At 35.5% G+C, this 25,269-nt stretch overlaps 2 protein-coding genes across 2 annotated transcripts; both read left to right on the plus strand.

Annotated features, from left to right (window-relative positions):
- Nucleotides 1-1,472: 1,472 nt before the first annotated feature.
- On the plus strand, nucleotides 1,473-3,756 carry LOC147532994 (serpin-Z1B-like). Its single transcript, XM_086648302.1, has 2 exons — nucleotides 1,473-2,662; nucleotides 2,788-3,756. Exons 1-2 carry the CDS (start codon nucleotides 2,228-2,230, stop codon nucleotides 3,598-3,600), a joined length of 1,248 nt encoding a protein of 415 aa, XP_086504428.1. The 5' UTR covers nucleotides 1,473-2,227; the 3' UTR covers nucleotides 3,601-3,756.
- An 11,362-nt stretch (nucleotides 3,757-15,118) lies between these two features.
- Nucleotides 15,119-24,539, plus strand: LOC147532995 (metalloendopeptidase / zinc ion binding protein). The gene is made up of 17 exons (XM_086649265.1): nucleotides 15,119-15,920; nucleotides 16,821-17,162; nucleotides 17,261-17,401; nucleotides 18,629-18,761; nucleotides 18,858-18,971; nucleotides 19,088-19,161; nucleotides 19,240-19,314; nucleotides 20,550-20,642; nucleotides 20,760-20,820; nucleotides 21,049-21,381; nucleotides 21,802-21,928; nucleotides 22,008-22,107; nucleotides 22,368-22,437; nucleotides 22,534-22,686; nucleotides 23,108-23,203; nucleotides 23,347-23,666; nucleotides 24,090-24,539. The coding sequence occupies exons 1-17, from the start codon at nucleotides 15,834-15,836 to the stop codon at nucleotides 24,297-24,299; spliced, it is 2,529 nt and encodes an 842-aa protein (XP_086505391.1). The 5' UTR covers nucleotides 15,119-15,833; the 3' UTR covers nucleotides 24,300-24,539.
- Nucleotides 24,540-25,269: the final 730 nt, after the last annotated feature.

A 25,269-nucleotide genomic window follows, 5' to 3' on the forward strand; every position in this document is an offset into this window, starting at 1 on the left:
TATAGTTTTAGGCCTTTGGCTGTGGTCGAGTGGTTCAAACACCTTGATGAGAAGAAGATTGAGAAACACCACCACTAAAACTTCGCCAGAGATTTTAATTATTCTCATATACTTCCCCATCTTCTATTTTTTTTATACGACAAATTTAAACACCATAAAATCAGTTTGGAGAGAAAATATATTGGGAAATGGGAGATGAAGAACAGGTGAAAATGAAACAGAAAGAGAAGAGAGAGAGAGGGAGAGAAAAAAAAAGTGTGTGTGTCTCTTCGTGGTTTAGATAAAACCCAGAGAGAAAGCTACTTAAACTCTGAAAAAAGATGTGATAAACACGATAACCGCCTGATTTAAACTCTTACAAGAACAAGCCTAAAGCCCAACTAAACTATGACCTGAAGCGCAACAAAATTAAATATACTTTAATCACTCAGGTTTAATAAACCATGAAATCCACCTCCTCTATTAATCGAACCTGAGACCTCTATGACTTTGGAGTTTGGCATCGACCACTTGGGCTACAAATCCACCTCCCATCTCTCTGTTATTATCTTTCTCTACAAACAGCCAGTCCAGATTTTTCAAGATGAGTTTAGAAGCAGTGATACCCGTAATTTCAGTGAGATTTCCCTATAAACTCAGTGTTCAGAAGCAAAGATAATACCAAGTGAATGAGGGGGTAGAAACTTGAATGTCAATGAACCCTAACTTCATGGCAAGAATGAGACGAACGATTAGGGTTTTATATGCGGTTGTCATTACTTCATGAACTCTAACTTCAAGATTTTGTTTAGCTTCCTGATTTAGTAATGATTTGGTTCTTATGAGCCCTAACTTCAAGATTTTGTTTTGCTTCCCATGATAGATTGTAAACTTGGAAGTTTCTTGATGGGTTTTTGCTTGAATCTCAATTTGCCCATTAGGATTTGCTTGAGATTAAGAGCATCTCCAGTGCAACACTCAAACTTTAAAACTTAGAGTGCCACATATGATTTTTTTGAGTTTCTCTCTAAAACCATCTCCGATGCAAAATTCAATATAAATCTCTAAAATGACATGTCAAGATTGATAATAGAGATCCTTAAGAGGACTTTAGATGATCTTTAAATGCCACATAATAAATCGATTAATTTTGTGGTTAAAATGTAAGCTTTAGAGTTTCTCTTAGATGTTGCATTAGAGAAGGTTTTCTAATAGAGTATCTCTAAATGGCCAAGTAGGAAAGAGACCATTTAGAGATCCAATTTTCACACTTGGCACTTAGAATTATTAGAGTTTTTGTGGAGTGTTGCATTGGAGATGTTCTAAATGATCTTGTTAATCTCAAGTAGCAAATTCAAAGAGAAAGGGAGATAGGTGCGAGCGAGAGAGATGAGAAAGAGGGAAATAGACAAGAGAGCTTTCTGGTTTTCGGTACTTACTTTTTAGCACTCATAAAGGCGTCTACCATTTTTGTCATTGGCTCCACCCTGAGTGTTTAGAAAAGTGCCAGCGGCAATAATGTTGGGTGACCTTCGTAGTTTCCCATAATATCTTCTCATGCCTGCCGAACACAATAAAATGAATTTGTGATGAGAAAATTTGGTTTTCTCACTTATGAAACAGACCCTTAATAACTTCTTTTGCATCAAGTGTAATAAGGTGTTTGCAGTATCTCAGGCAGGCCCTTAAATTTTGAATTTGCTTCAAACTACTAAAATCTCAGGGCAGCCTTGGTGTAGTTTTAAGAAAGAATAATGTTATTTGGCCGGCAAAAGGTGGTTTGAATGGTCCTAACAAGGCAAATTAGTGATATAATGTTGTCTAGATGACTGGATGTGCGAAATTTGTCTTGTCGGGCTATTTGTGAGCACTTTTTGTCGGTCCAAATAAAATTGTTGTTTAAGAAAACCAAGGATTGGAACTTTGTGAAAAAGCATCTCTTGAACCAGCCAAAAACCTTGTAAAACTTGAGAGAGATCAAATTTAGAGATTTGGTTTCATCAAAAAAGAAGTCTAGATATTTGGAAATTCATATATACATATTTTAGTAGTTTCCCTTCTTCCTGAGATACAAGTCTTGGGAAAGAAGTATCTGAATTAGTGCTAATAGCCGACTCTAGTATTTCTATTTAAAGAGGGAACCTAGAGGTTTCAAATTGCATTGCTTTCCGTTTCTCTAATCTCTATCTCCCCTTTTTCTTCCTTCTTCTTTATCCCTTTTCTTCTTGAGCTTTAGAAAAGAGTATTAATGGAGTTAGGTCATGACTCTAGCCGTGAGCCACACAGGAGGAGGAGGAACAGAAAGAAGACTAAAAAAAGTTCATCTTGGGAAAATATAGTCAAGCATGTATGGTTGAATGAAGCTAGAGATAACAACTTTGTATTCTCTCCCTTTTCAATTTACTCTGCTCTATCCTTATTAGCTTCTGGATCAGATGGTCAAACCCTAGAACAACTCTTGGGTTTTCTCAAACGCAAAGATATCAATGATCTTAACACTTATGTTTCCGAAATCGTTAACTCGTTAGATTCAACCACACACGACACAGACGGAGACGGTCCTACTCTCTCTTTAGTAGGTGGGATTTGGGTTGATAGTTCATCAACTCTCAAACCTTCTTTCAAAGAAACTGCTACTTCAATCTATAGAGCTAATGCTGAAGCTGTCGATTTCAAAACTAAGGTACGACTTAATTAAGATCGCTTAACTACAATTAATACTTGTCTCTAATTTTATTTAGTTTTAGTAGTATTATATATATATATATATTGTTTGGTACTAATAATTAATGACTTGATGATATAAAGGCAAAAGAAGTGACAATTAAGGTGAACAAATGGGCTGAGGAGAACACAAAAGGCTTAATCAAAAATCTACTTCCGGCCGGAGCTATCGATAAAGACACAAAGATGGTATTGGCGAATGCACTTTATTTCAGAGGTTCATGGGAGAAAGATCAGTTTAATCCATTTAGAACAGAAGAATCATACTTCTATCTCCTTAATGGAACCTCATATAGAGTACCTTTCATGACTAGCTGCCTCAATCAATATATTTCTTGTTTTGATAGCTTTAAAGTACTTAAACTTCCTTACAAACAAGCTACCAACTGTCAAAACCAACGCCTATCTATGTATATATTCTTACCTAATGAGCGAGACGGACTTGTTGATCTGATAAAAAAGGTGGATTCAGAATCAAGTTTCTTCGAAAATCATCTTCCAGAACAAAGGGTTATAACAGGAGAATTTTGGGTTCCAAAATTCAAGATTTTATTTGATTTTGAACTATCTAGAGTTCTAAAGGATGATTTGGGTCTGAATTTGCCTTTTGACAAAGTGAAAGCAGACCTGAGTAAGATGTTGGATAGTCCTCCAATGGAAAATCTTTTCATATCCCAAGTCATACACAAATGCTTTGTTGAAGTTGATGAGCAAGGAACTGAAGCTGCCGCTGCTACTTCACTTGGAATGGTGTGTTGTTCGATGGGGCCGCCACGTAATCCAGTACCTAAAGTGGACTTTGTAGCAGATCATCCTTTCATGTTCATAATCAGAGACGACATCAACAATGTGGTGTTATTCATGGGTCATGTCCTTAATCCTTCCTTAAATTGTTAGTATTTGATTTAATCGTTAATAGAGTAGATTTACTAGTTATTTGATCTCTATAATTGAAGTGTGCAATTATTTGTCGTCTCGTGAAATTTAATATTCTAATATAAATGTTGAGGGATAATGTTTAGATTTCTAATTCAAATAGTACTTTATGAGTAATTAGATCGAATTGCAGTATACCAACTAGTTGGAATATATGAAATTAATTAGTAATTAGATTGAATTGCAGTATAATTATTTTAAACATACATGTTCTTTATCACTGCTAGTATGAGTCTCAATGTGTCAATACAAATATTTTGAATGAAATTGAATCCAAAATATCATTATGCTCAAAAGAAAACTTTGGAAGTCTGTTAACGTTATCAAACGTTCGATCGCAGTTATAGATGTTATGTCAACTGGATTGCACACTAAATTTACATAAGTTTCCATATAGTATAGTCAGACCTGCAAGTCTTCCATATATGTTTGATGAAGGCAATTGTTTTGTAACCGAGATAAGTGAGCTATCTCATGACCCGTTTAATGGTCGTGTCTACCCGACGAACCTTAGAATTTTAACGCGCCAAACTACTTAGCTTACACTCGATATTACCCGGAGCAGCAAACAACTTCAACATGACTCATTTTAGACATACGTAGTAGGGGTACACGTGGTACGGATAACGGATACTAGTGCACGATATGCTATCATCTGAGTATGTGGTACACTAGGGGTACATTTGTTTTGTTTTGTTTTTGAGAGAGGGGTACATTTGTTGGCTATTTTTCAAATGAAACAAACTCCATACATGCATGTGTGGATACACCTATTCCTAAACATTCCATCTGCACAAATACACAAAATCCTCGTTTTTTATCGTCTTTGTTGTCATCTTCTAACGGTAAGTCTTTGTGAAATAACTCCGATGAGAAGAAAAAAAGAAGACGTTAAGATACCCTCCTGGCCCAACCCTAGACGCTCTAGGAATCCTTTTTCAAACTTGCTCTCATTTTTCAAACCTACTCCCATTTCGAAAAGAGACATCTTCATATTCATCTTATTCATTAACATTTTTTTTCATCTACTCCACATTCATCTTCTTCATTTTGATCTTCACAATCATCATCTTAATCTTCTATATATGCAGTGGCTTAATTTTAAAAATAATTTTTGGGTTCCTAGTCCAAAAATTTACACCTAAACACACATTTAGTCAACCCTAATATTAATATAAGATTTTAAGCCAAAATAATAATTATAATGGATATTTAATCCAAATTGACCCATCTCTATAGAAAAAACAGATCTCTACCATTTCTGTTTAATCATAATACCCTTATAAACTTTTATATAAGAAAAACCCCACTTTTGAAAAACAATCCCCAAAATTCTCTTTTTTTTCTCAGATTTTATCGATTAATTTCAAACTTACTATATGTTTCGCAATATACACGTTATTTGGTATCAATTACGTATATTTCTACAATAAAACACATTTAGTATAGTTAAAGTATGTCCAGATGTCAAAGTTACAGTGTTATCTGTTTATTGATTCTTGTTTTGTTTCATAAATAACGTGTTATTTATTGTTAAAGTTTCATACTTTATTTCATTTTTTTTATGTGTCGTACATAACACATTATGTATCAACAATGTTTCTTCCAAAAGGGAAAATGACTAAAATCCTATTTTCTGGGAAGATTGGATCTTAATCTCTTTTTGAATTTTATTTTGGGCCTAAAACCCGTGGACCCTTTTAAAAGTTAGGTATGAGAAAAGGTCAAGGAAGTGTTTTCAACGAGGTGTGTCTTAGCAATTTGGGATATTCAAGAGGCGCCTTTAGCAAAGAGACGCGTTTAACTAGGGATGCCTTGAATCCTTCCCAAAGATTGACACCAAATTTCTAAGAGATGCCTTAGATCTTTCCCAAAGATTGATACCAAAGTTTTAAAGGCACCGCGTCATTTTTTGTATTTCACGCCCTATTTCCTTCTTTGTAGCAATTTCGGAGAAAGAAAATTAGAGAAACATTTAAGAAAAACAAAGATGTTTTGGTAACCAACCTGGAGAAAATGATACTGCAAGCAAAGTGAGCAACTAAACCTGGAATGAGATTATTTATTAAGAAAAACAAAGTTGATGAATAAGACATCAAAAACATGAATATTGGTCTGTTATTTTCCATAATTACAATTTGATTTGGTTTTATATGGGCAGTCATTTAACCTAATTGTTTTTTATTTAATCCTACATCCTGCAAATGTTCTCCCCCAAAAGACTATGTCTGCCACTTTATTATTAATTTTGAGTAGGAGCTCGAAATAACTTGTTTAATATAATTTACAAGTAATATTCCTCGTGGGGAGGGGGTTAATGTATTTTCTATTTAAGAGGTAGAAAGATTACAACTAGTCGCAAAATAAAAGTAAGGACTAAATTATGTGTAAGTTCGAGTCTACATTAGCAGGATGCACTGATGACAAAAAGATTTGACCTACCACACCTACATGATATACAACCGTGATGCTATGCCTCACATCTCCCGGTGGAATCCTGTTGTGTCGGGCATTGATCTAGAAAGAAAATATAGAATTTAACTTCCTCTCTTAAATCAATGTCCGACACATCAACTGACCGCAATTCAGCCGGAGGTGTACCGGGCATATGGTCATTTATCCATGATATATCCTCCATTCAGTTATATAGTGAAAGGCTGTGCTTTTACCTGAATTGAGGGGGCGGATTGGGCACCACTGCACTAGGCACCGGTCAATATAGTATTGCTATAAATGTTTAATATAGTATTGCTATAAAGTAAACATAACCTAATTTAGTATTTATCCACTCCAATTATGGGGACCCCATATATTCTCATTTACTTACTTTAGTCAGCTTCTTTTATACTATAATTAACATATTAAAGTCTACCAAATCTTGGATTAGGTCAAGTGGGTAAGGATTTTTGGTAGATTTCACTAGATAAAAGAAAATCTGACTGAAAACTAAATTTTGTGTTCGTCATCAGGGTCAGTCATGCGGCCAAGCGAACAAACCCTTACTTCTCACCAGAACCTAGCCAGAGAACTACAAAAGAAAAAGAGGTCCCAACTTATTAAATTTTTATAGAAAAATTATCAAAACCAGCAGGCGCTCTACTCTAGCTCAATCTCCAGAAAGCATATTAGAGAGACCAAATGGCTGAACTTCAACCTAAGTAGAAACATTTTACTTCTTAAAAATTGTATTGTTTTAAAGGCCATCGTTTTGGGGATAAGAACAAAAAAATATATTTTTTTTTGTTAAGGAAACAAAAAAAATATATATAGTACAAAATTTTAGGTGTAAAATTTTGGACAAATTTTTTGTTTCCCTTTCGTATATCCCAAACACCCCTCCACCATTTATTATCTACACTGCTAAGAGTCGCGGAAACTGTCACTGCCAGGACTTTTTATTTTCAGATTTTTCTCTCTCTCCTCCCTCTCTCTCTCTCATACCGAACTCTCGCTCTATCTCTTATATCTGTTAAGTTTGTGATCATCCAACTCAAAACCAACTGGCAATGAGTGGAGATGACCTAAATGTTATATTCTTGGTTGATAGATAGTCATTCTCCCATGTGGGACTATTCTCACACACCCCTCACATGTCGGGCGGTTAGCTTAATACGTGTTTTTAGGCGCGTGGAGCACGTATGACTTTTAAGCCTATCACGTGTAGTCCTAGCTCTGATACCTTGTTAAGTGTGTGGTTATCAAATTCAAAACCAATTGACAACGAGTAGAGATGATCTAAACATTGTATTATTGGTTGCTAGATAGCTTTTCTCACATGTGAGACTATTTTCACATAAAATCTTCAAGTTGCTTGCAAAGAGATGTTGGGCCATTAGATGTGGCTTTGGAGTTCCACTTCAAATTCATCAGTTACTCGTAGATAGATTGCTTTGGCAATAGGGATACCCCATTTTTTCCTTTTATTTTAAGCAACCAAATAGCTTTTACCTTTTATATATATAGGTTGAGATTTTCAGGCCTAACTAACCACTCCCCACTGCCATGGAATTGATTAGACAACTATAAAGTGTTTTAGGTTTGATTAGCTAATACGCTGCCGTTTTAAATCACTCACTCCCCCAAAAAGGGCAAAAAAAAGTTGCTTTCCATTATGTGGATTTTCACCAACTCCTTTTGCCCCTCTATTATTTCCTCAATAAATCTTTGAGAACTAACCTAAAGAAATTAAGAATCTCTTCTAAGATCCGAGAACTAATCAGACAACACCACTTTTATGATAATTTTCCCCTTTGAAACGGAAAGTTAGTGCGAAGAATCGAATCTTATTGTAATCTTAACAGTGGTACAATTTGTTTCGTTTTAATAATTGTAATAATCTAATATCATTTATGTGCAAGTTTAACAATACTATGAAAATTTTATTGAATTTTAAAAAGCGAAAAGAAATTTTGTTCAACTTCTTGTTCGATTTTACGAAGAGATTAAAACAGAATATGTTTTTCTATTGTCTGAATTTGTCTAAAAATCTGACATCGTGTGATTCAAATAAACTTAAAATCAACAAAAGTTTGTCATTTAGATGTTACGAGTTAGACAATTATGAGACCTCACTCTCAGTCAATTCATTATTAAGAAAGAAAACTCGTTTTCGGAGTGTCTACACCTCATCCTGTCCCAAAAGTACTCGTCTTGCTGTTATTTTTTCACCACATCAACCATCATCAATGTGCAAGTCCAACCGTTTTGGAGTGTCTATCCATCTCATTAATGTTATGTTATTAGAGCGTAGTCACAAGAGTTGTTTTCATGCAATAAGCATCCGCCCTCTGTATTTAAAACTTGATTGAGGCCAACCTTTTGGGTTTCCTAGTGGATAAGAGTCATTGATATGTACCTCTTTGAGGTAGATGATCTCTCGCTTTATCATAATTCAGTTAGACCATCCTTTAGGGTTTAGACTACCTTAAATGGTGGAATAAGATACTCCACTAAATTCTTACTTTTGTTAATCATAATCGTAGCAACATAAGATATGATTACATTATTAAGTTACTACTTTTATTCTAAGTCGTCCACTACATCAATTTTTTGATTATAATCGATCAATGACACCTATTGGTATATATTGTAACTGACCAATAACAACTTCTGGTGGTGAACAACATATTCACAGTCCTGCAGACGTACTTCCTCCATGTTCAAAAAATAAAACTAACGTCTAAACAATTGAAATCATATCATTGTACTCTTATCTCTTACACTTTGTTTATACTTGTAAGGATCGTTATATATATTGGTAGATGTATATTATACGATCATTTTACATAAAGATTGTCTCGTAAGAAAGATCTCTAGTGAAAGAAATTTATAGATCCACCAGGGCACCTTAAAATGAACCTTTGTATATCCACTTCTTTTCTATTTTCTATCAATCTCTCAAGAAATTAAGGGTGGGACCAATGGTCCAATAGAAAATTTTTTCCCTACACTTTATTAATTAATAATTCCCCTTGTCTAAAATCTAAGCACATGTAATGTTTCCACCATAAAACAAATTCTCAAAAAATCATTAAACTTTGTATATTTGATGGTAGATTACCTGTAATGGGACTACATATATATTTGGTAAACAAATCCTAGACAAACTAGTATGGATCAAATATTCAAAATATTGGGATAATATAATCAATGAGATAAATAAACAAATTGAGGAAAAGAATAAGAAACAAAAGTCAATCAATTACCAAAAGCAATAAGAAATATACTTGAAGGCTTCTTTCTTTGTAGGTTAGGAAATACCAAATCTTTATCCACTTTCTAAGGTCATACCCTAAAAATAATGTAGAGTGATGTGTGGGTTTTTTCTTCCTTTGGTTTTGGTTCAAGATTTATTTGTTCCTTTATTTTTCAAATAAGAATGGTTCCAAACCATATACTTCAATCCAAGTTTTGTTAACTCCTAAGGAAGTGTTTAGGTTTTTGTTATGCTTCTTTTTCAAGAAAAGTAGGTGGAACAATAGCCTTGGAGATTAACAAAATTGCAGAAGTACCATTCCAAAATAAAAATCAAATAATTTTGAAATTTAGAAGTAAATATTTTGGAATACAATATTTATTTTGTTATATTAGATGTTGCTATAAAATTAATTATTAATTATATACATTTTATTCACATTATACTAAGATAGAAACTCAAATAACCAATTAGAATATAATTAACATAAGATACAGTATGTGAGATCTTAAAATTCGCAAATAAATCAATTAATCACATATTAAAGTCGAGTATCGGATATCTGACATATATTCGTTTAGTATACTCAATTAGTATTGTAATCTTATTAGTTTCAATATGGAGATATTCGTTGAGTTACCAGATTAGTATTGTAATCTTATTGGTTTCAATCGGGTACTAAAGTGTTATTGAGTATGAAAATAATGACCTATGAGGCGTAAACACTTATGCTTCTAACTCGGTAAACGAATAACTATTACCCTCACTAATTATTATATATGCAAAGGTATGTACAAACTAAAATTATGGTCTATGCACCTCCCCTGAGTGCAGTGGTTGGACAACTCTTCTTAAATTCATGAGATTCAGAAATTAAACCTTGGTGGGAGCGGTTACCTGCAAGATTTTGACATGTAATGCCTTATTAGTTTAATGTGTTTCATTTATCAACTCTTTTAATCCGAACTAAAGCATTATTAGCTTAGGCCTTAGTGAGACTGGCCCAAATATGAATTTCTTAATTACGTTCAACTACCCCACCAGAGATGACCTTACTTCACCTAAATATAAGTAACTAAAGTCCATGGATATCATATGGCATATTCAGTTTGTACTTTTTAAATTTTGACTATCTCACTTGTTCTAAATGTCGATCTCTGTATATTTTCTTTGTTTTAAAATGACCTGATAAGAAATAACAGATGCTACCGCTACAACAATATGAAAACAACCATGTTTTCGGCCAAAATAATAATACACAGTTGGTAAGAAGTGAAAAGATCTTAGATTATATATTGGGTCACTTATCGTAGAAGAATAAATTAGTTTTCTCTTGCAAAACATTCTTGCGCTACCATATTATTTGGTGGCGATTCAAACGTACCCACTTACTATGTGTTGTAACCTTAGTTTTTTTCTTTTTGAAATGATATACTGAGAGATAGTTCAAACCTAAAAACAAAGAAAAAAATAGACAAACAAAAATTAACTTCTTAATTATGATCTCTAGCGAAGGTAAATCTGTCTGCCAACTAGCTAGATGATCAACCACCCTGTTTGCCTCTCTATACGCATGCTCGACATAAAAGTATCCAAAATACTCTATGAGTTGAGAAATGCTTCTCCATATTCTCCAACAGTGCCATGGAGGGTGAGCATTAGTAGAGTTGAAGTAGGAAACTATCGTCTTTGAGTCTGATCTCACCTGAATTCGTTGTTCATTCATCGAGCATGCTAGTATCAGACTGTCGCTAAAGTTACCACCCCTGCAATTGCACCTTTGACATTACCACGATGGTCTCTCCTCAAAACTACAAAACCTGCCTATTCGTTCGTAAAGAGCTAGTTGTGTTTATCTTCATAAATCCCAGTATCGGCGGCTCCCATTGGCATATAATGCTACTAGGTTGAGTATATGAGGCCGGAATGCCACTGTTGTCAAAGAACCCCCTATTTTCTAAAGTGTCTTCCACAACCAAATTCATGCAAGCTGCTTTTATTCTCACTTCATTTTTTATGCTCCATGTAAGTACTTCAACAATTTTAGTTTTACCTCTAAATATTCTAGCATTTCGTTCGCCCCATATGTGATAAAAGTACGCTCCGAGTATGATCTTCTTGATATAATCATCTTTGATGACCCTCGCAAATTTTTCATATACCAGTCGATCTCCTCCTCCATGTTGAGAGTTAGTTTCTGAATTCTCATGTATTCTAAGAGTCATCGCCACGTTGCCAAAGAGTAAGGGCACCTGAAGGTTAATCTATGTATTATTGCTTTAGGTATTATTACTTAGCCGTGTGTCTCACTCTTATCTATGTGAGATTATTCTTACAGGACGCTTCAACTCTCAAGATCAATATGTGTCCGCTAATCATTGTTTAGCCTCTAAATCTGAGCGATAGCTTGTCTCCTCTTATACTTGACCATCTTTCGTTTTAACAGGTTAACCCTATATTTGTTCTTTCATTTGAAAAAAAAATCGATTTTGACTCTTGTTTTCCAATTCTGCCTGGGTCATAATTTCCTTTGTTTTTCTCTTTTCTTTATGTCTATTCCTTTGTTTACCTAACCATGTAAAATCCCTCTTTCATGTGTCTATAAGCTTTATGAGAAGGTTGAATTTGGTGATAATAATTTCCCAAGTCACTTTATTACACTGGTTCTATTTGTGGTACTGGGACAAGGATTGGCAACTTATTCAACTAATTAAGATATGAACCATTTAGTAGGATCATTTCTAAATCTTTATATGATGCCAACCAGCTAGAAAAAACTCAAAAAGTCCCCACTTTCATTCTCACTTTGAGATTATTATTTTTTGCATTGAACACTTTGAGATTATTTGTAGCTTCTAAATGTTACTACTAAATTTCATATTTATATATGAAAATAAAATTACTTCATTAAATTAGAAATAAATTTTAAACTTAACCACTATGTAATCGCTTTATTATTTGAAATTTATTGGAATAAATAAAATACAGAGATGCCAATGAAGAGTGTTAAAATTCAGCTATAAGACTGTCCCTATTGTGAATGATGGTCGAATGATGGTGGTGGTGACAGAGGTATGCTGAATTGCTGATGATGAAGGTATGGTAGCAGCGGTAGTGCTAAAGGTGTGTTCCTGGTGGTGACGGTGGTCGCGGAGATATGATGGTGGTTGCTGTGTTGTGGTTTTACGCTTGTGGTGACTGTTGTTGGTGGCAATGTAGTAGTGGTGGTGGGGGTGCAGTGGTGGTAATGATGGAGGGGAGACGGTGGTTGGTGGTATTGGTGGTAGTGATGGTGGTGGTTGGTGGTAGTGGAGGTGCTGTGGTGGTTGTGATCGAGGTGCGGTGGTGGTGGTAGTAAAGATGCGGCCACGGTCTTTGTGAAGGTATGGTAGCGGTGGAAGTTTTGTTGTAGAGGAATGAAGGTAACTAGAAAGAGAATTTTTATCAAGTAAAATTCGTGTATAAATTGATCTGAAGCCATTTATCTTTAAAGTAACACTAAAAGTTATATTTAAGCTTTAAAAGAAAGTTAAATTGTAACAGAAGCAAAGTCAGAATTTTTCGCATCACCGAACTAATTTATTCAGCTTTGTATTCAAATACGTAGAAAAAGTTACTTATTTATATTGGCAAACAACAGTTTCATGATAAAAAAATTAAAACATGTTTAAGATGTTTTCAAAATTAATCTGGTTGGAATCTTACTAACAGAGTACTTTATAGAGTTATATTAGCAAATTTATATGCATGTGACTGGATTTCTGTATAACACTATAACATCTTATAGGGTTAATTTTTTGGCCCTTCTTTTGTGGTTAACTGTTATTGGCCCCTGCATAAATTCATAAAACTTTCTTTTTATTAAGGTTACATATAAACTTGGCTAAAATTATTCATTTATTCCCAAAGTACTCTTACATTTATAACTTATAACCTATTATTTATCCCTTATTTTAATTTAAACAATACGGATCCTAATTATTAATTTTTTTTTTGTTGAAAGTACACGGATCCTAATTGGTAACACAAATTTGAATCTGCTTTTTTTTTTGGCCAAAATTGGCTTAATATTACCTTAACCTACATTTTTTCCCCCTTTTGTAGCTTTTTTAGCTTCATTTTTTCTGTATTTATTTTCATTTTCAACTAAAATGAATTCTCATTAATGGAAAACCCATTTCTGTTTTCTATTTAAAAAGCAATCGACGAGTATGAGGAGAATGGGAGAGAGAAGACAAAGAGATAAGAGAGCAACCATCTGCACGATGGGGAGGTCGACCGTAGTTAGAGTTCTATCTTCCTCTACCCCCATCTCTCTTCAGTCTTACCCTCCCTTCTTCAATTTAGTTGCAATTTTGTACGCCCGATATTCACATTATGATTCAGTTAATCTTCACTCTTTAACTAAGTTACGTGAACCAGAAGAAGTGTGTCTGATTCATATCCTGACGCTGAATATAACACCTTCAAATCCAATAATTTTTTGGGAAGTTTTATAAGGCCTCCCCATGAACCATTTTACTTGGTAAATTATCATTGGGGGGGGGGGGGGGGGGTGGGTCTTTTAACAAAAATGAGGGGGCCTATAAAATCTCCCTAATTTTTTTTTTTGAATTGTTTAGCGTGCCTCGAACCCCTAACTTCTAAGGTGGGAAGACTATACCTCTAACCACTCGGACCAAGGGTTTTTGGCTTCAAATCCAATACTTGGTTTATCTTTCCTCTTTGTTTTTATCTACACGTAGTTAGCTATTTATTATTTGTTGTTTTTCCTGTTTTTAATTCAACTGGTGATTGTATGACTTATGTAAAAGAAGATTTAATCCTGCCACTTCGAGTAAGAATCTCGTTCTTTATTGAAAGAGTTGAGATATATAGAAGACAAGAGATGTCTAATGAGGCAAAAACAAGATGGATGAAGAACAAGAAGAATATGAAAATAAAAAGATAAAAGAATAGTTAAGGGCAATGACAGAAAATTTTGGTCAGTATTGTCGAAAAATTTGGTGAAAGTTGTGTTGCTAAAATCTGAGTTGTGAAGCTGAATTTGTCTACCGAACAATTAAAATAAGAGGGACTCCCTCCATCCCATTTTGTTTGGTTGTTATTCCTTTTATGGATGTCCCAAAAAAATGTTTGGTCATTTTCTTTTTATAACATTCACTTAATTATTAACATGATAAAACTTCCAAAACTACCCTTTAGTTTTGAATGCCATTGAAAGGTTCTAATTGGTTCTCCATTTTCACCAATGTCCTATTTACAAAAATACTTTATATTAAATGAGGATAGTTTATGAAATCTCTATAGTATTTGTCAACAATAAATAACATGTCTTTAATAATAAGAATGCTCCGAAACTACAAATAAAATGGGACAGAGGGAGGGAGTATGTCTTAAATGTGAAACATAAGGGCGGGGACTAAGAGCATCTCCAATGCAACACTCAACAAAAACTCAATTAATCCAATGTGTCAAGTATGAGCTGAGTTTCTCTTTCCTAGGTTGCACTATTGAGATACTCAATTCAAAATTCATCTCCAATACAAGACTAAAAAAACTCAACGTTTACTTTAAATTTACTCTTATTTCTTATTTTAATATAGAAAATGATGATATAGACTAATTGAGATACAACAATAAAAGTTGAGATACTCAAAAGAAAACTCAAAAATTGAGTTTTTTTAAGTATCTCAATATTTATTGTTGCCACATCATATTGAGACACTAGTTGAGTATTGCATTGGAGAGTGTTTTTTGTCAGAAACTCAAGTAGTCTTATGTGTCAAATTGAGTTTTGTGAGTTGAGTGTTACATTGGAGATGCTCTAATGTAAACTCGTAACAAAATTCGGATGAAACTTTAGTACTATTGGCCATTTGTTAATTTCTGAATATAGGGTCAAAAAGGAATTAATCCTTTCAATATAATAGATTAATAATTACTAGTAGAAAAAGCAATGAGTGGTCATTTGGTAATTAAACTAAAAAATATGGTTAATTTATACACCATTAGTGATATTAAAATTCAGTACATATTTGATATACTAATAATCTCCTCCACGTTTCTCTCAATTTACTTTTTCTGTCTCCTGTTTTATGATCTCTCTTTCTCTCTCTAAATATTTCACTGATTTATGCTCTTATCGGAGTTTTTTTCAGTTCACTGAAAATCTGTTTGTTGTTATTGTTTTAAACCACTAAAAGGAAAGTACTCACATTTCTAATCAGTTCAACCAACAACAATAACAATCATAGTCTAGAGAGAGAAAATTTTCTAGATTTTGTACTTCTTACGTTTTTTATCTGGCCATTTCTTATCTGGGTATTAATCAATTTGTTGAAAGAAATAAAGGGTATCGATTTTCTCTCATTTTTGAAGGGTTGGAATGCGGAAGAAGCAGAAATTTGTCATGGTTTTGAAGCAGATCGATAACTTTATCATGTTTTGATGGAAGAAGAGGTGTTTAAGGGTTTATTTACTCCAACAATAACATTTCATGGAGGTGAAGGACTTTAATAGATGTCTGATTTCCTCCAAATCAAGATTTACAAGTTCCATTTTATTTGTAGCAGTTGTTTTTGAGGTAATCTTTACTCTTTTTTTCACTAATTTGTTTGATTTTCTTCTTTTACTTTACTGGGTATGGTTTTTCTGAGTGAGGGTTTTCTGGGTTTCTGAGTTGAGAAGTGGTAGAAGATTTAGGGTTTTTTCTAAGTGGGAATTTGATGCATGGATTTGCTAAGATATGGAGAAAATGCAATCATCTACTCAAGTTTGTGACTTTTTTAGGGTTATAAACTGTGGAGACTGTGTAGATTTGGTGTTTTGCTTTGTAGCAGATCAAAATTCCCGTCTCTTAGAGCAAAAGTGGATTCTTAATTTGGGATTACTAGCCAAATTTTGGATCTTTACAGATAGAGTGTGCTTTTGCCTTTTGCTCAATTTAGGATTTTTTTGGGTATTTAGGTTAAAAATGTGAGGAGAAGTCTCCTTCTTCCTCCCCCTTTTAGATTTAGCTTGTAACTGGAAGTAGGTTTGTTTGATAAAACTGTAAAAGCTTAGCTGTTGTATGCTTTATTGGATTCTTCTGCATATAATCAGTGGGCAAAGGTAGTTTTTATTAGTAGGTTTCAACTTGCTCTGGAAAACCCAAATTCTTGTTTCGGGTTTGGATGAATAAATGAAAATGACACAAGTATATGTGTTTCATTCGAATTAAGCTGGATTTACTGCTCAGGGTGGGATACAATTCCTGTAAAATTCATATTTTTCTTTCACTTGTCCAATAGTTTCTTAGGTATGGTGAAAATTCAGATAGGAGAACACTGGTCCTTCTATTTGGTTTTATTATCCTTATTCATGTGTTTCTATTGGGTCAGTTGGAGATTTGATTTCTTTATACATTTGTTTCTAATCGAGTTACTTGCTTCAATTCAGAGCAAAGTCCTAGAACTTACTCCTTTTCTTTGGTTTGGCTCACTAGGTTGTATTATTTTTTATCTGGGCTGAAGCTGCTAGAGCTGAGTTTCTATTGCCAGGCCATGAAGTAGTGAAGAAAGAAGTTCTCTCACATTCCTGCATTCATGACCAGATACTCGAACAGAGACGCCGTCCTGGTCGGAAGGAGTACTCGGTTACGCCACAAGTCTACAAACGGTCTGCCATGTCAAGACCCCTTCACCACAAAGGGAGGTCACTGCTTGGCATCTCTAAGTCTCGAAAATCTCAGAAGGATATCAGACAACCCATAAGAATATATTTGAATTATGATGCTGTGGGCCATTCACCTGATAGAGATTGTAGAAGTATTGGGGACACTGTCAAGGTTAGTAATACAATCAAATATTTGATGGGATTGGTAATATTATATGGTGTGGAAGGTTGTTTAAATCAATTTATTTCCTACGATTTCCCCTTCTCCAGCTTGGGGAGCCCCCAGTGACCTCCATTCCTGGTACACCTGCCTGTGATCCTCGAGCAGATCCCCCTATTTTCGGCGATTGCTGGTATAACTGCACTTCAGATGACATTTCTGAGAAGGATAAGAAGCGTCGTCTTCGTAAGGTTCATTTCTTAACTTCAAAAATTTGTCTGTGTCACCACAATGTGCATTTCAACTTAACGTAGAAAAAGATCAGCTAGCTGATGTGTTCATTTGTAACTAAATCTATCATCCTGGCATAGAAATGAGTTTTCGGACTGTAAAGTTAAGTTCTTCAAGTTGTGGAATTTCAAGAGTAAAAATAATGAGTAGGATGTATCTAATATTGTTATCTGTACGTCAGATTAATTATTCAATAACCATTTGAGACACAAAGATATCCTATAGACACTCATATATTACATGAAGTGTTATCTTCTAATAATTTCACATTTCCGGTGTAAGTCTTTTCATCAGCACGGTCTACGAAGTTACTTTTAAAATAAATATTGTGTCTAATAAGTTATTTCTTTCTGTGAAGGGTTTATATATATGTTGTTTCTAGTTCAAAAATGTCATATTCAGTTATAACATGAGTATTTGCCAAGATGGACTGGTTTTTGGCCTTTTAGGTTGCCAATACAAATTAACTTCTGGTCTCTGTAAAATATATCCAATCTAAAGCTATATAACATGGAGATGGATACAAGTATCGAGATGGGTATGGGATGCCAGACATGGAGTAGGAGAAACGCCATAATAGGACACCAGTAGTTACAATTTTCTTCTTCTGATTAAACATTACACATGAAAGACATTAACCTCAAGGACTACTGTATGGCCTTAACACTATTGCTTATAAAAATCACTGAAAAGAAGTGGAAGTGCCTGCAAGTGCCCGATAAGGTAAATGACTGAAAAGAAGTTTCATCAATGTTTATAAAAAGCTAAGTATGAGACGATACTCTATCAATGTTTGTAAATGAAGTTGGAGGCTAACACTTTGAGGCTCGCTTAGATTCTGTCACTTGACACCTTAGCTCTACCGCGCCGATAAATTTCCGTTTTGATGGTCTTTTTCTCCTTAAGTTGTTAATTTATGTTTATGTGGTTTCCTTTTTCATCTTGCGTTAACATCATAAAGCTATTGAAGCAATGTACTAAATGAATGAGGAGTTTTGAAGGTGTCAGATATGGACCACGTCTTCAGCGTTAATCAAGAATTGCACACACCTTGCCTCAAGAATACATTTTACGTTTTAAAGCAAACCACCTCAAGGCTTAAGATTGTCATGGCTTAATATTGTAATGACCTGGAAAGCTTGGTAGCCACCTAGCCGCCAAAGTTGTTAACTTTAGCTCTTTTACAGGCTCTGGGAAGGACGGCAGACTGGTTTAGAAGAGCCTTGTCTGTTGAACCTGTGAAAGGGAACTTGCGATTGAGTGGATATTCGGCATGTGGACAAGATGGAGGTGTACAACTTCCACATGAATATGTAGAAGGTAGTTCTGAACTATGACCATCTATAGCTTGCTCATTTTGCGTCCTCGTCTTGTTCCTGATTAACTCTTATTTCTTTTTTTGATGTTTCTTGGCAGAGGGCATTTCTGATGCGGACTTGGTACTCTTGGTAACTACCAGGCCTACAACAGGAAACACTCTGGCCTGGGCAGTGGCATGTGAACGTGATCAGTGGGGTCGTGCAATTGCAGGTACTTTTATTTGGAAATGCTTGTCATGGACTGTTCATCTGCTTCTGTACGGCTATGACTCTTTCTGTATTTTAACTTAACTTTGAGCTTATGTGACATTTTTATGTTTATTACAGGACATGTGAATGTGGCTCCTCGCCATCTGACAGCTGAAGCAGAGACATTGCTTTCAGCTACTCTTATACATGAGGTATGTGGTTGTCAATTAACTACGACCAAAAACTGGAAATTAAGGTAATTTTTTGATACGACAATTTCCTTATTTCAGGTGATGCATGTACTTGGTTTTGATCCTCATGCCTTTGCCCATTTTCGTGATGAGAGGAAAAGAAGGCGTAGTAAGGTATTTACTTGTATAAGATCGTTTATATCTAGAACTGACCAAGGAATGAAATTTCGGTTTCGGTGGAAATTTCGGTCGGTCCAAAAGTGGAAACGTTTCGTAGAAATGTTTCGGTCAGTGTGGAAATCTTACAAATCTACAGAAATGATAGAAATATGATGCAATTATGTATAACAAGATTATTAAACCATAATGAAGCATGAAAATGATGTTTAACATTATCTATTAGTTTGAGGGAGTATTAACAATTACACAGTTACTTCCGGGGGGTAAATTGAATAATTTTTTGGCTATAACACCCAAAAGATAACATTCTTACTAATAACAATTAACAAACTATGTTAGTTTGAGAAGGTATCATCAATTACACAGTTATATTAGAGGTGTTACTAAGATAAAATCAATTTAGGCAGTTAAGTCAAGTCGTAAATCATTCAAATAGATTTAAGAATCATGGAAAACATAACATAAAAATCAAAAAAGATCTAAGAGAAATGAAGATGAAAAAGACGAAGAAATGGATATTTTTCTAGTATTAGTTTCTCTGAATTTTTTTCTAGACTTCTACTATGTCAGTCGAAATTTCCATCATGTCGGTGGAAATTTCGATATTTCCCACAACTTCGGTGGAAATTTCGATCATGTCGGTGGAAACTATGCAGGAAATAGTTGTAAGTGTTATTTCGTGCACCTAATCCCATTTTAGGAAACGTTTCGCGAAATTTCGGTGAAATTTCGGGAAGTTTCATTCCTTGGAACTGACAGGGACTGATGAACGAAGAACGATATCCTTATTTTCCTGAAACACTGAATATCAACAATTATTCTTACATTGCCGAGCATCTCCATTCTGTTTTATTTCGTTCTGAACCTGTGCTTAGGGAAAAGTGCTCAATGCAGAAGTATTAAATGTACTTACTGATACATTCATTTTGATGTATATTTTAGTGCCTTGTCGATAGGATTAGCTATCTTTGTGTCATGTGATCTTTTCCTAATCCAAGTAGCTTAAATGGTAAATAGTAATTGGCGAAACTAGTAGTAGTAAAGAAATGGGAACCTGCTTCATTGACCTCATCATTTTCTATTCCATACTCATGGATTTACCCGTTCAAATTTGGATTTCTTTGTTTAGTATCTCCTCATTATTGCTGCATTTCTAGCACATGCATGAGCACTTTGAAACACCCAGATTTTCCGGGCTCTGGAGTGATGCTTCTTCATTCTATTTGCAGGTCACTGTACAAGTCATGGACGAGAGACTCGGAAGGATGGTGACTCGTGTGGTGCTTCCACGTGTTGTGATGCACTCACGACATCACTATGGGGTGAGTTCATACGTCTGAAAGATGTAGAGATTGTCACTACAGAAAGAAGAATGGATTAAGTGTTCTTGATTTATATGTAATAAGTTAAAGAATACGTAATGACTCTTTCTTGGGCAGGCTTTCTCACGGAATTTTACGGGTTTAGAACTAGAAGATGGAGGAGGCCGTGGCACATCAGGTACGTTCTTTCTTTCTACACAGTTCTATAATAAGTTGGTATAAAGTGGAATTTGAACCTTAAAGCTTCTAGTCATAATCTCGAATATTAGGAAATTTTTTTAAGAATACGTTTTATGTCCGTCCTGTCCTGCCGAATGCTGTTCACAGTTAGCAGGGGGTTTATCTTGATGTTATTAAAGAAAATGTGAGTACTAATAATTGTTCCTGAACACCGTTACGTGTGCAGGATCACATTGGGAGAAAAGGCTTCTGATGAATGAAATTATGACAGGGTCTGTGGATACCAGATCTGTCGTTTCTAAAATGACGCTAGCTTTATTAGAAGATAGTGGATGGTACAAAGCTAATTATAGTATGGCAGACCATTTAGATTGGGGTCGCAACCAAGGGACAGAGTTTGTTACATACCCGTGCAATCTCTGGAAGGGAGCATACCACTGCAACACAACACAGTCGTCAGGATGTACCTATAACAGGGAAGCAGAGGGGTATTGCCCTATCGTAAGTTACAGTGGAGATCTTCCTCAATGGGCGCGCTACTTTCCACAGCCCAATAAAGGCATGTCTATCTCTTCTTGTTGTATTTTGACTTTATTGATGTATATCTTCTCTGAGGTTCCCGTCTACATGCGCGTAAACCGTGGTTTTGTTTTCCGACAAATTATGCAGTACGATATACTTCGTTAAGTATGCAATGAATTCGAGAATGTGTAATACTGTAATTACAGTTTCTTGTTAATCTGTTTGTGTGATGACAATGTTTCAACTGTCTCTGTTTAAATACAAAATATCTGGCTGTGATCCTCGTCCCGTGTGCAATTATTAGAGCCAGCGGTTGGAAAGCCTCATTTACACGAATAACCTGGACTATCAAAGATTCTTAGAGTTTTTAGATATTGACATAGCTAACGTTAGGAAAGGACTGATGGTTATTGAAATCTCAGAATCATGCATAATAATTATATTCTTCGTTATGCAGGTGGGCAGTCGTCATTGGCTGATTATTGCACATATTTTGTAGCCTACTCTGATGGTTCATGTACAGACACAAATAGTGCACGAGCACCTGATAGAATGCTAGGTGAAGTAAGAGGGAGTAGTTCCAGGTGAGATATGATCTGGTAAGGTTACTACTTGCTTAATATTTCGGCTTCAGCTAATGGTAATTCTCGTTTTCTATTGCAGGTGTATGGCCTCATCTTTAGTGCGTACTGGATTTGTCCGGGGATCTACAACTCAAGGAAATGGGTGTTATCAGCATAGATGTGTAAACAACTCATTAGAGGTACATTATTTTTATTTATGTAAGCGTATAGCTTCTTCCCATGTGGATGATCTGGTTTTATCTTTTGAGATTTACATACTCACGAAATGATCACTTTGTGCTCACGTTGTAAAAAAAAATGAAAATATGCTCCTTTTACACTTGGTGGCCTTCGAGGAATTCCACTACAAAACCTAAATTTTGTGACATGATATTTTGCATGTTCTGTGTGGTTCAACCGTTCAAGTGTTTAATAGGAAGCTTGTTTCTATGCTATATAGGTTTCCGTTGATGGGATGTGGAAAGTGTGTCCTGAAGCTGGGGGGGCTATTCAGTTTGCTGGCTTCAACGGTAAAAATAGCTCTGCCATCTTTTAGTTGAAATTTGGCCATCAACATTTATGAGTTTCCTTTCTTCTAATACTAAGTTATATGTACTTGTCTGCAGGGGAATTGGTCTGTCCAGCTTACCATGAACTCTGTAATACCTTGCCGGTTCCCGTATCTGGTCAATGTTCCAATTCCTGTAATTTTAATGGAGACTGTATTGCTGGGAAGTGCCACTGCTTCATTGGATTTCATGGCCATGATTGTAGCAAACGTGAGTGTAAAAAAAGCAACATTATTTCCTTGATATCGTTTGGCTAAGTTAAGAATGTAAATATTGCACGTTTTGATGGTACCTATACTGCTAATCTACTGAAGGCAAAATGTTACAGCAAGACAATTTAATCATGCACATATCATCGGTTGTTATAAAGCTTTCTCAAAGTGCAGACAAAAAGAGAAAATAATACAAAAATAATGACGGGGGTAGTTGTTCTTGAAGAGATCAATCCGTCAGGTTTAAGGAGTTTGGATAGTTTTTCTACTAAAAAAATTCTGGAAATTAGCTACATACATTCTTCTTTATTCTCTGTGTGTAATTTATGTGTTTACTCGCTAGCTAGCTTTACAAGTTTCTTCAGAAAGTTTTGGCTTTTAATATTGTCTAAGACTGAATTATGCTTTCTTATGTGCAGGTTCTTGCCCAGGTAATTGCAATGGGCATGGAAAGTGCCTTCCAAGTGGGACATGTGAGTGTGAAAATGGACGAACTGGTGTAGACTGTTCTACAGGTAAGTCTTTCTTTTGAAGTGTCTATCTGAGTTTATGATGTCATACACTTCCCCGTACCAGATAATACTCATTGCCTTCTTGTACTGAGCAAGTTCTTGTGGAAGGGCTAAAAATAAATTCTAACACCACTCTTGTTATGCAGCTGTATGTGATGAGCAGTGCAGTTTACATGGTGGTGTCTGTGATAATGGAGTCTGTGAGTTCCGCTGCTCTGATTACGCGGGATACACATGCCAGAACAGCTCCAAACTCCTACCTAGCCTTTCCATTTGTAGAGATGTTCTTCTGGCCAGGGATGCAGTGGGCCAACATTGTGCCCCTAGTGAATCAAGCATATTACAACAGTTAGAATCAGCTGTTGTTATGCCTAACTACAATCGGTTGATCCCAGGAGGTCGGACCATATTTAATATATTTGACAATGGCTACTGTACTGCAGCGGCGAAGCGGTTAGCTTGTTGGGTAAGTTCGTTTTTCTTTGTTCTTACGTATTTGGTTCGGGTGTATGATATATTAAGTCATGATCAATGCAGTAATTTTCGCCTCTTGCTGTGCTTTGTCAGATTCAGATCTGAAATCTTACTCGAGATCTGAATTGCCTCGAGTAAGATTTCAGAATCTTTTTATTTGTTTGACTGTCTGAAGGACTAAAATAGGCTGGATTGTAATCCAATTAAACCAGATAGAGAACAAGTCAGAATTAGGCCCCCCATTGGCTGATATTATCTGAAAAATGATAATTGTGCACGTGACCAAAACAAGTCCGACTGAGACAAGTCGGACTCAGACGAGCCTGATTCATACAATAACACATTTCACCTCAGTTTCCAGTATTTGATTGGTGTTTTCCTGTGAAATTTAAGTAATTGGGTTGGTTAATTACAGATCTCCATACAAAAATGTGACAAGGATGGGGATAACAGGCTTCGAGTATGTCATTCGGCGTGCAGGTCGTATAATGCAGCATGTGGAGCATGCCTTGATTGTTCAGACCAAACCCTATTTAGTAGTGAGGAGGAAGGAGAGGAACAATGCACAGGTTTTGGTGAGATGAGACCATGGTGGCTTCGTCGCTTCCGAGGTTTTTACTCCTAGAAAGATTATTAGCTTTTAGGAAATATCTGTAAAATATAAGCCCTCTGTAGTCTTTTTTTTTTTGTTTGTAATTTCGGCTAAGGTTTTAAATGTCGGAAAGGAGGCACGCTTAAGCCGTGCACCAATTAGGGTTTGTCTTGCACCCAATTAAAAGAAATCCTTAGAGTTGAAGGATTGGGTGTTGTATTTACTAAGTTGGCCTTTCAAAGATGAAGGTCCAAAGTAGAGAAATTTGAAAAATGAAAGTGAAGAGAAAAAAAGGAGAAAATGAAATGTAAAACTATTTGCTTGGCCGAAGGCCATATTGAGCAAAATGCCTTTTTTGTCTTGTTTATATTTGTTCGTCTAGGTATATATACTACTTGCTTTATATTTATGGTGTGCTACAAAGGGAATCAGTTGAACTTTTGTACTGTGAGAGAGAGAGAGAGAGAGAACGAGAGAGAGAGCGAGAGAGAGAGCGAGAGAGAGAGCGAGAGAGAGAGAGAAGAGTTGCCTACAAACATAGCCTCTTCTAAAATTACTCGCGGGACAAAATGTGTCGAGGTAAATTGAACCTTGACTGCATGTAAAGGTGCCATATGCATCAACCGTAGGCACAGCTATGAGCAGAAGGGCAAGCACTCTTCAACATCTGAGTATCTACTTGACCAACAAGTACTTGGCGTGGAGTTCTCTCCTGTGCAACAGAACTGTCTGTAGCTCTACTATTGGCAACCACCACATACCTGCTGCAGCTGCCTGTAGTGTTCACATCGGCTGTGCGACCAGCATATCAGCAATTTGCGGTCGCACTAGATGAAGTTATACCAATAATACACATTCCACAAGACCAAAGTTGTAAAAATCTTCGTCATTGGGTGTGCCAGTGGTTCCAATTGTAAATTCAGCTAGGCTGGCTGCTGGTGCTCCACCACCAATACACCTGAGTGACTCAGTCTCTGGTGGAGCAGACACCACTTTCGTTGTT

The sequence above is a fragment of the Eschscholzia californica genome, unplaced genomic scaffold (assembly GCF_041429995.1).
Source record: "Eschscholzia californica isolate CP2 unplaced genomic scaffold, dmEscCali1.0.p SCAF_6, whole genome shotgun sequence".
Classification (NCBI taxonomy): Eukaryota; Viridiplantae; Streptophyta; class Magnoliopsida; order Ranunculales; family Papaveraceae; genus Eschscholzia; species Eschscholzia californica.

Bases quoted from the DNA above. Each gene is read 5' to 3' on its own strand.
- LOC147532994 (XM_086648302.1), top strand. From the start codon at position 2,228: ATGGAGTTAGGTCATGACTCTAGCCGTGAGCCACACAGGAGGAGGAGG. The intron at 2,663-2,787 runs GTACGACTTAAT...GATGATATAAAG, and splicing joins CTGTCGATTTCAAAACTAAG to GCAAAAGAAGTGACAATTAA.
- LOC147532995 (XM_086649265.1), top strand. From the start codon at position 15,834: ATGGAGGTGAAGGACTTTAATAGATGTCTGATTTCCTCCAAATCAAGA. The intron at 22,108-22,367 runs GTACATTATTTT...TATGCTATATAG, and splicing joins GTGTAAACAACTCATTAGAG to GTTTCCGTTGATGGGATGTG. The intron at 22,438-22,533 runs GTAAAAATAGCT...ACTTGTCTGCAG, and splicing joins TCAGTTTGCTGGCTTCAACG to GGGAATTGGTCTGTCCAGCT.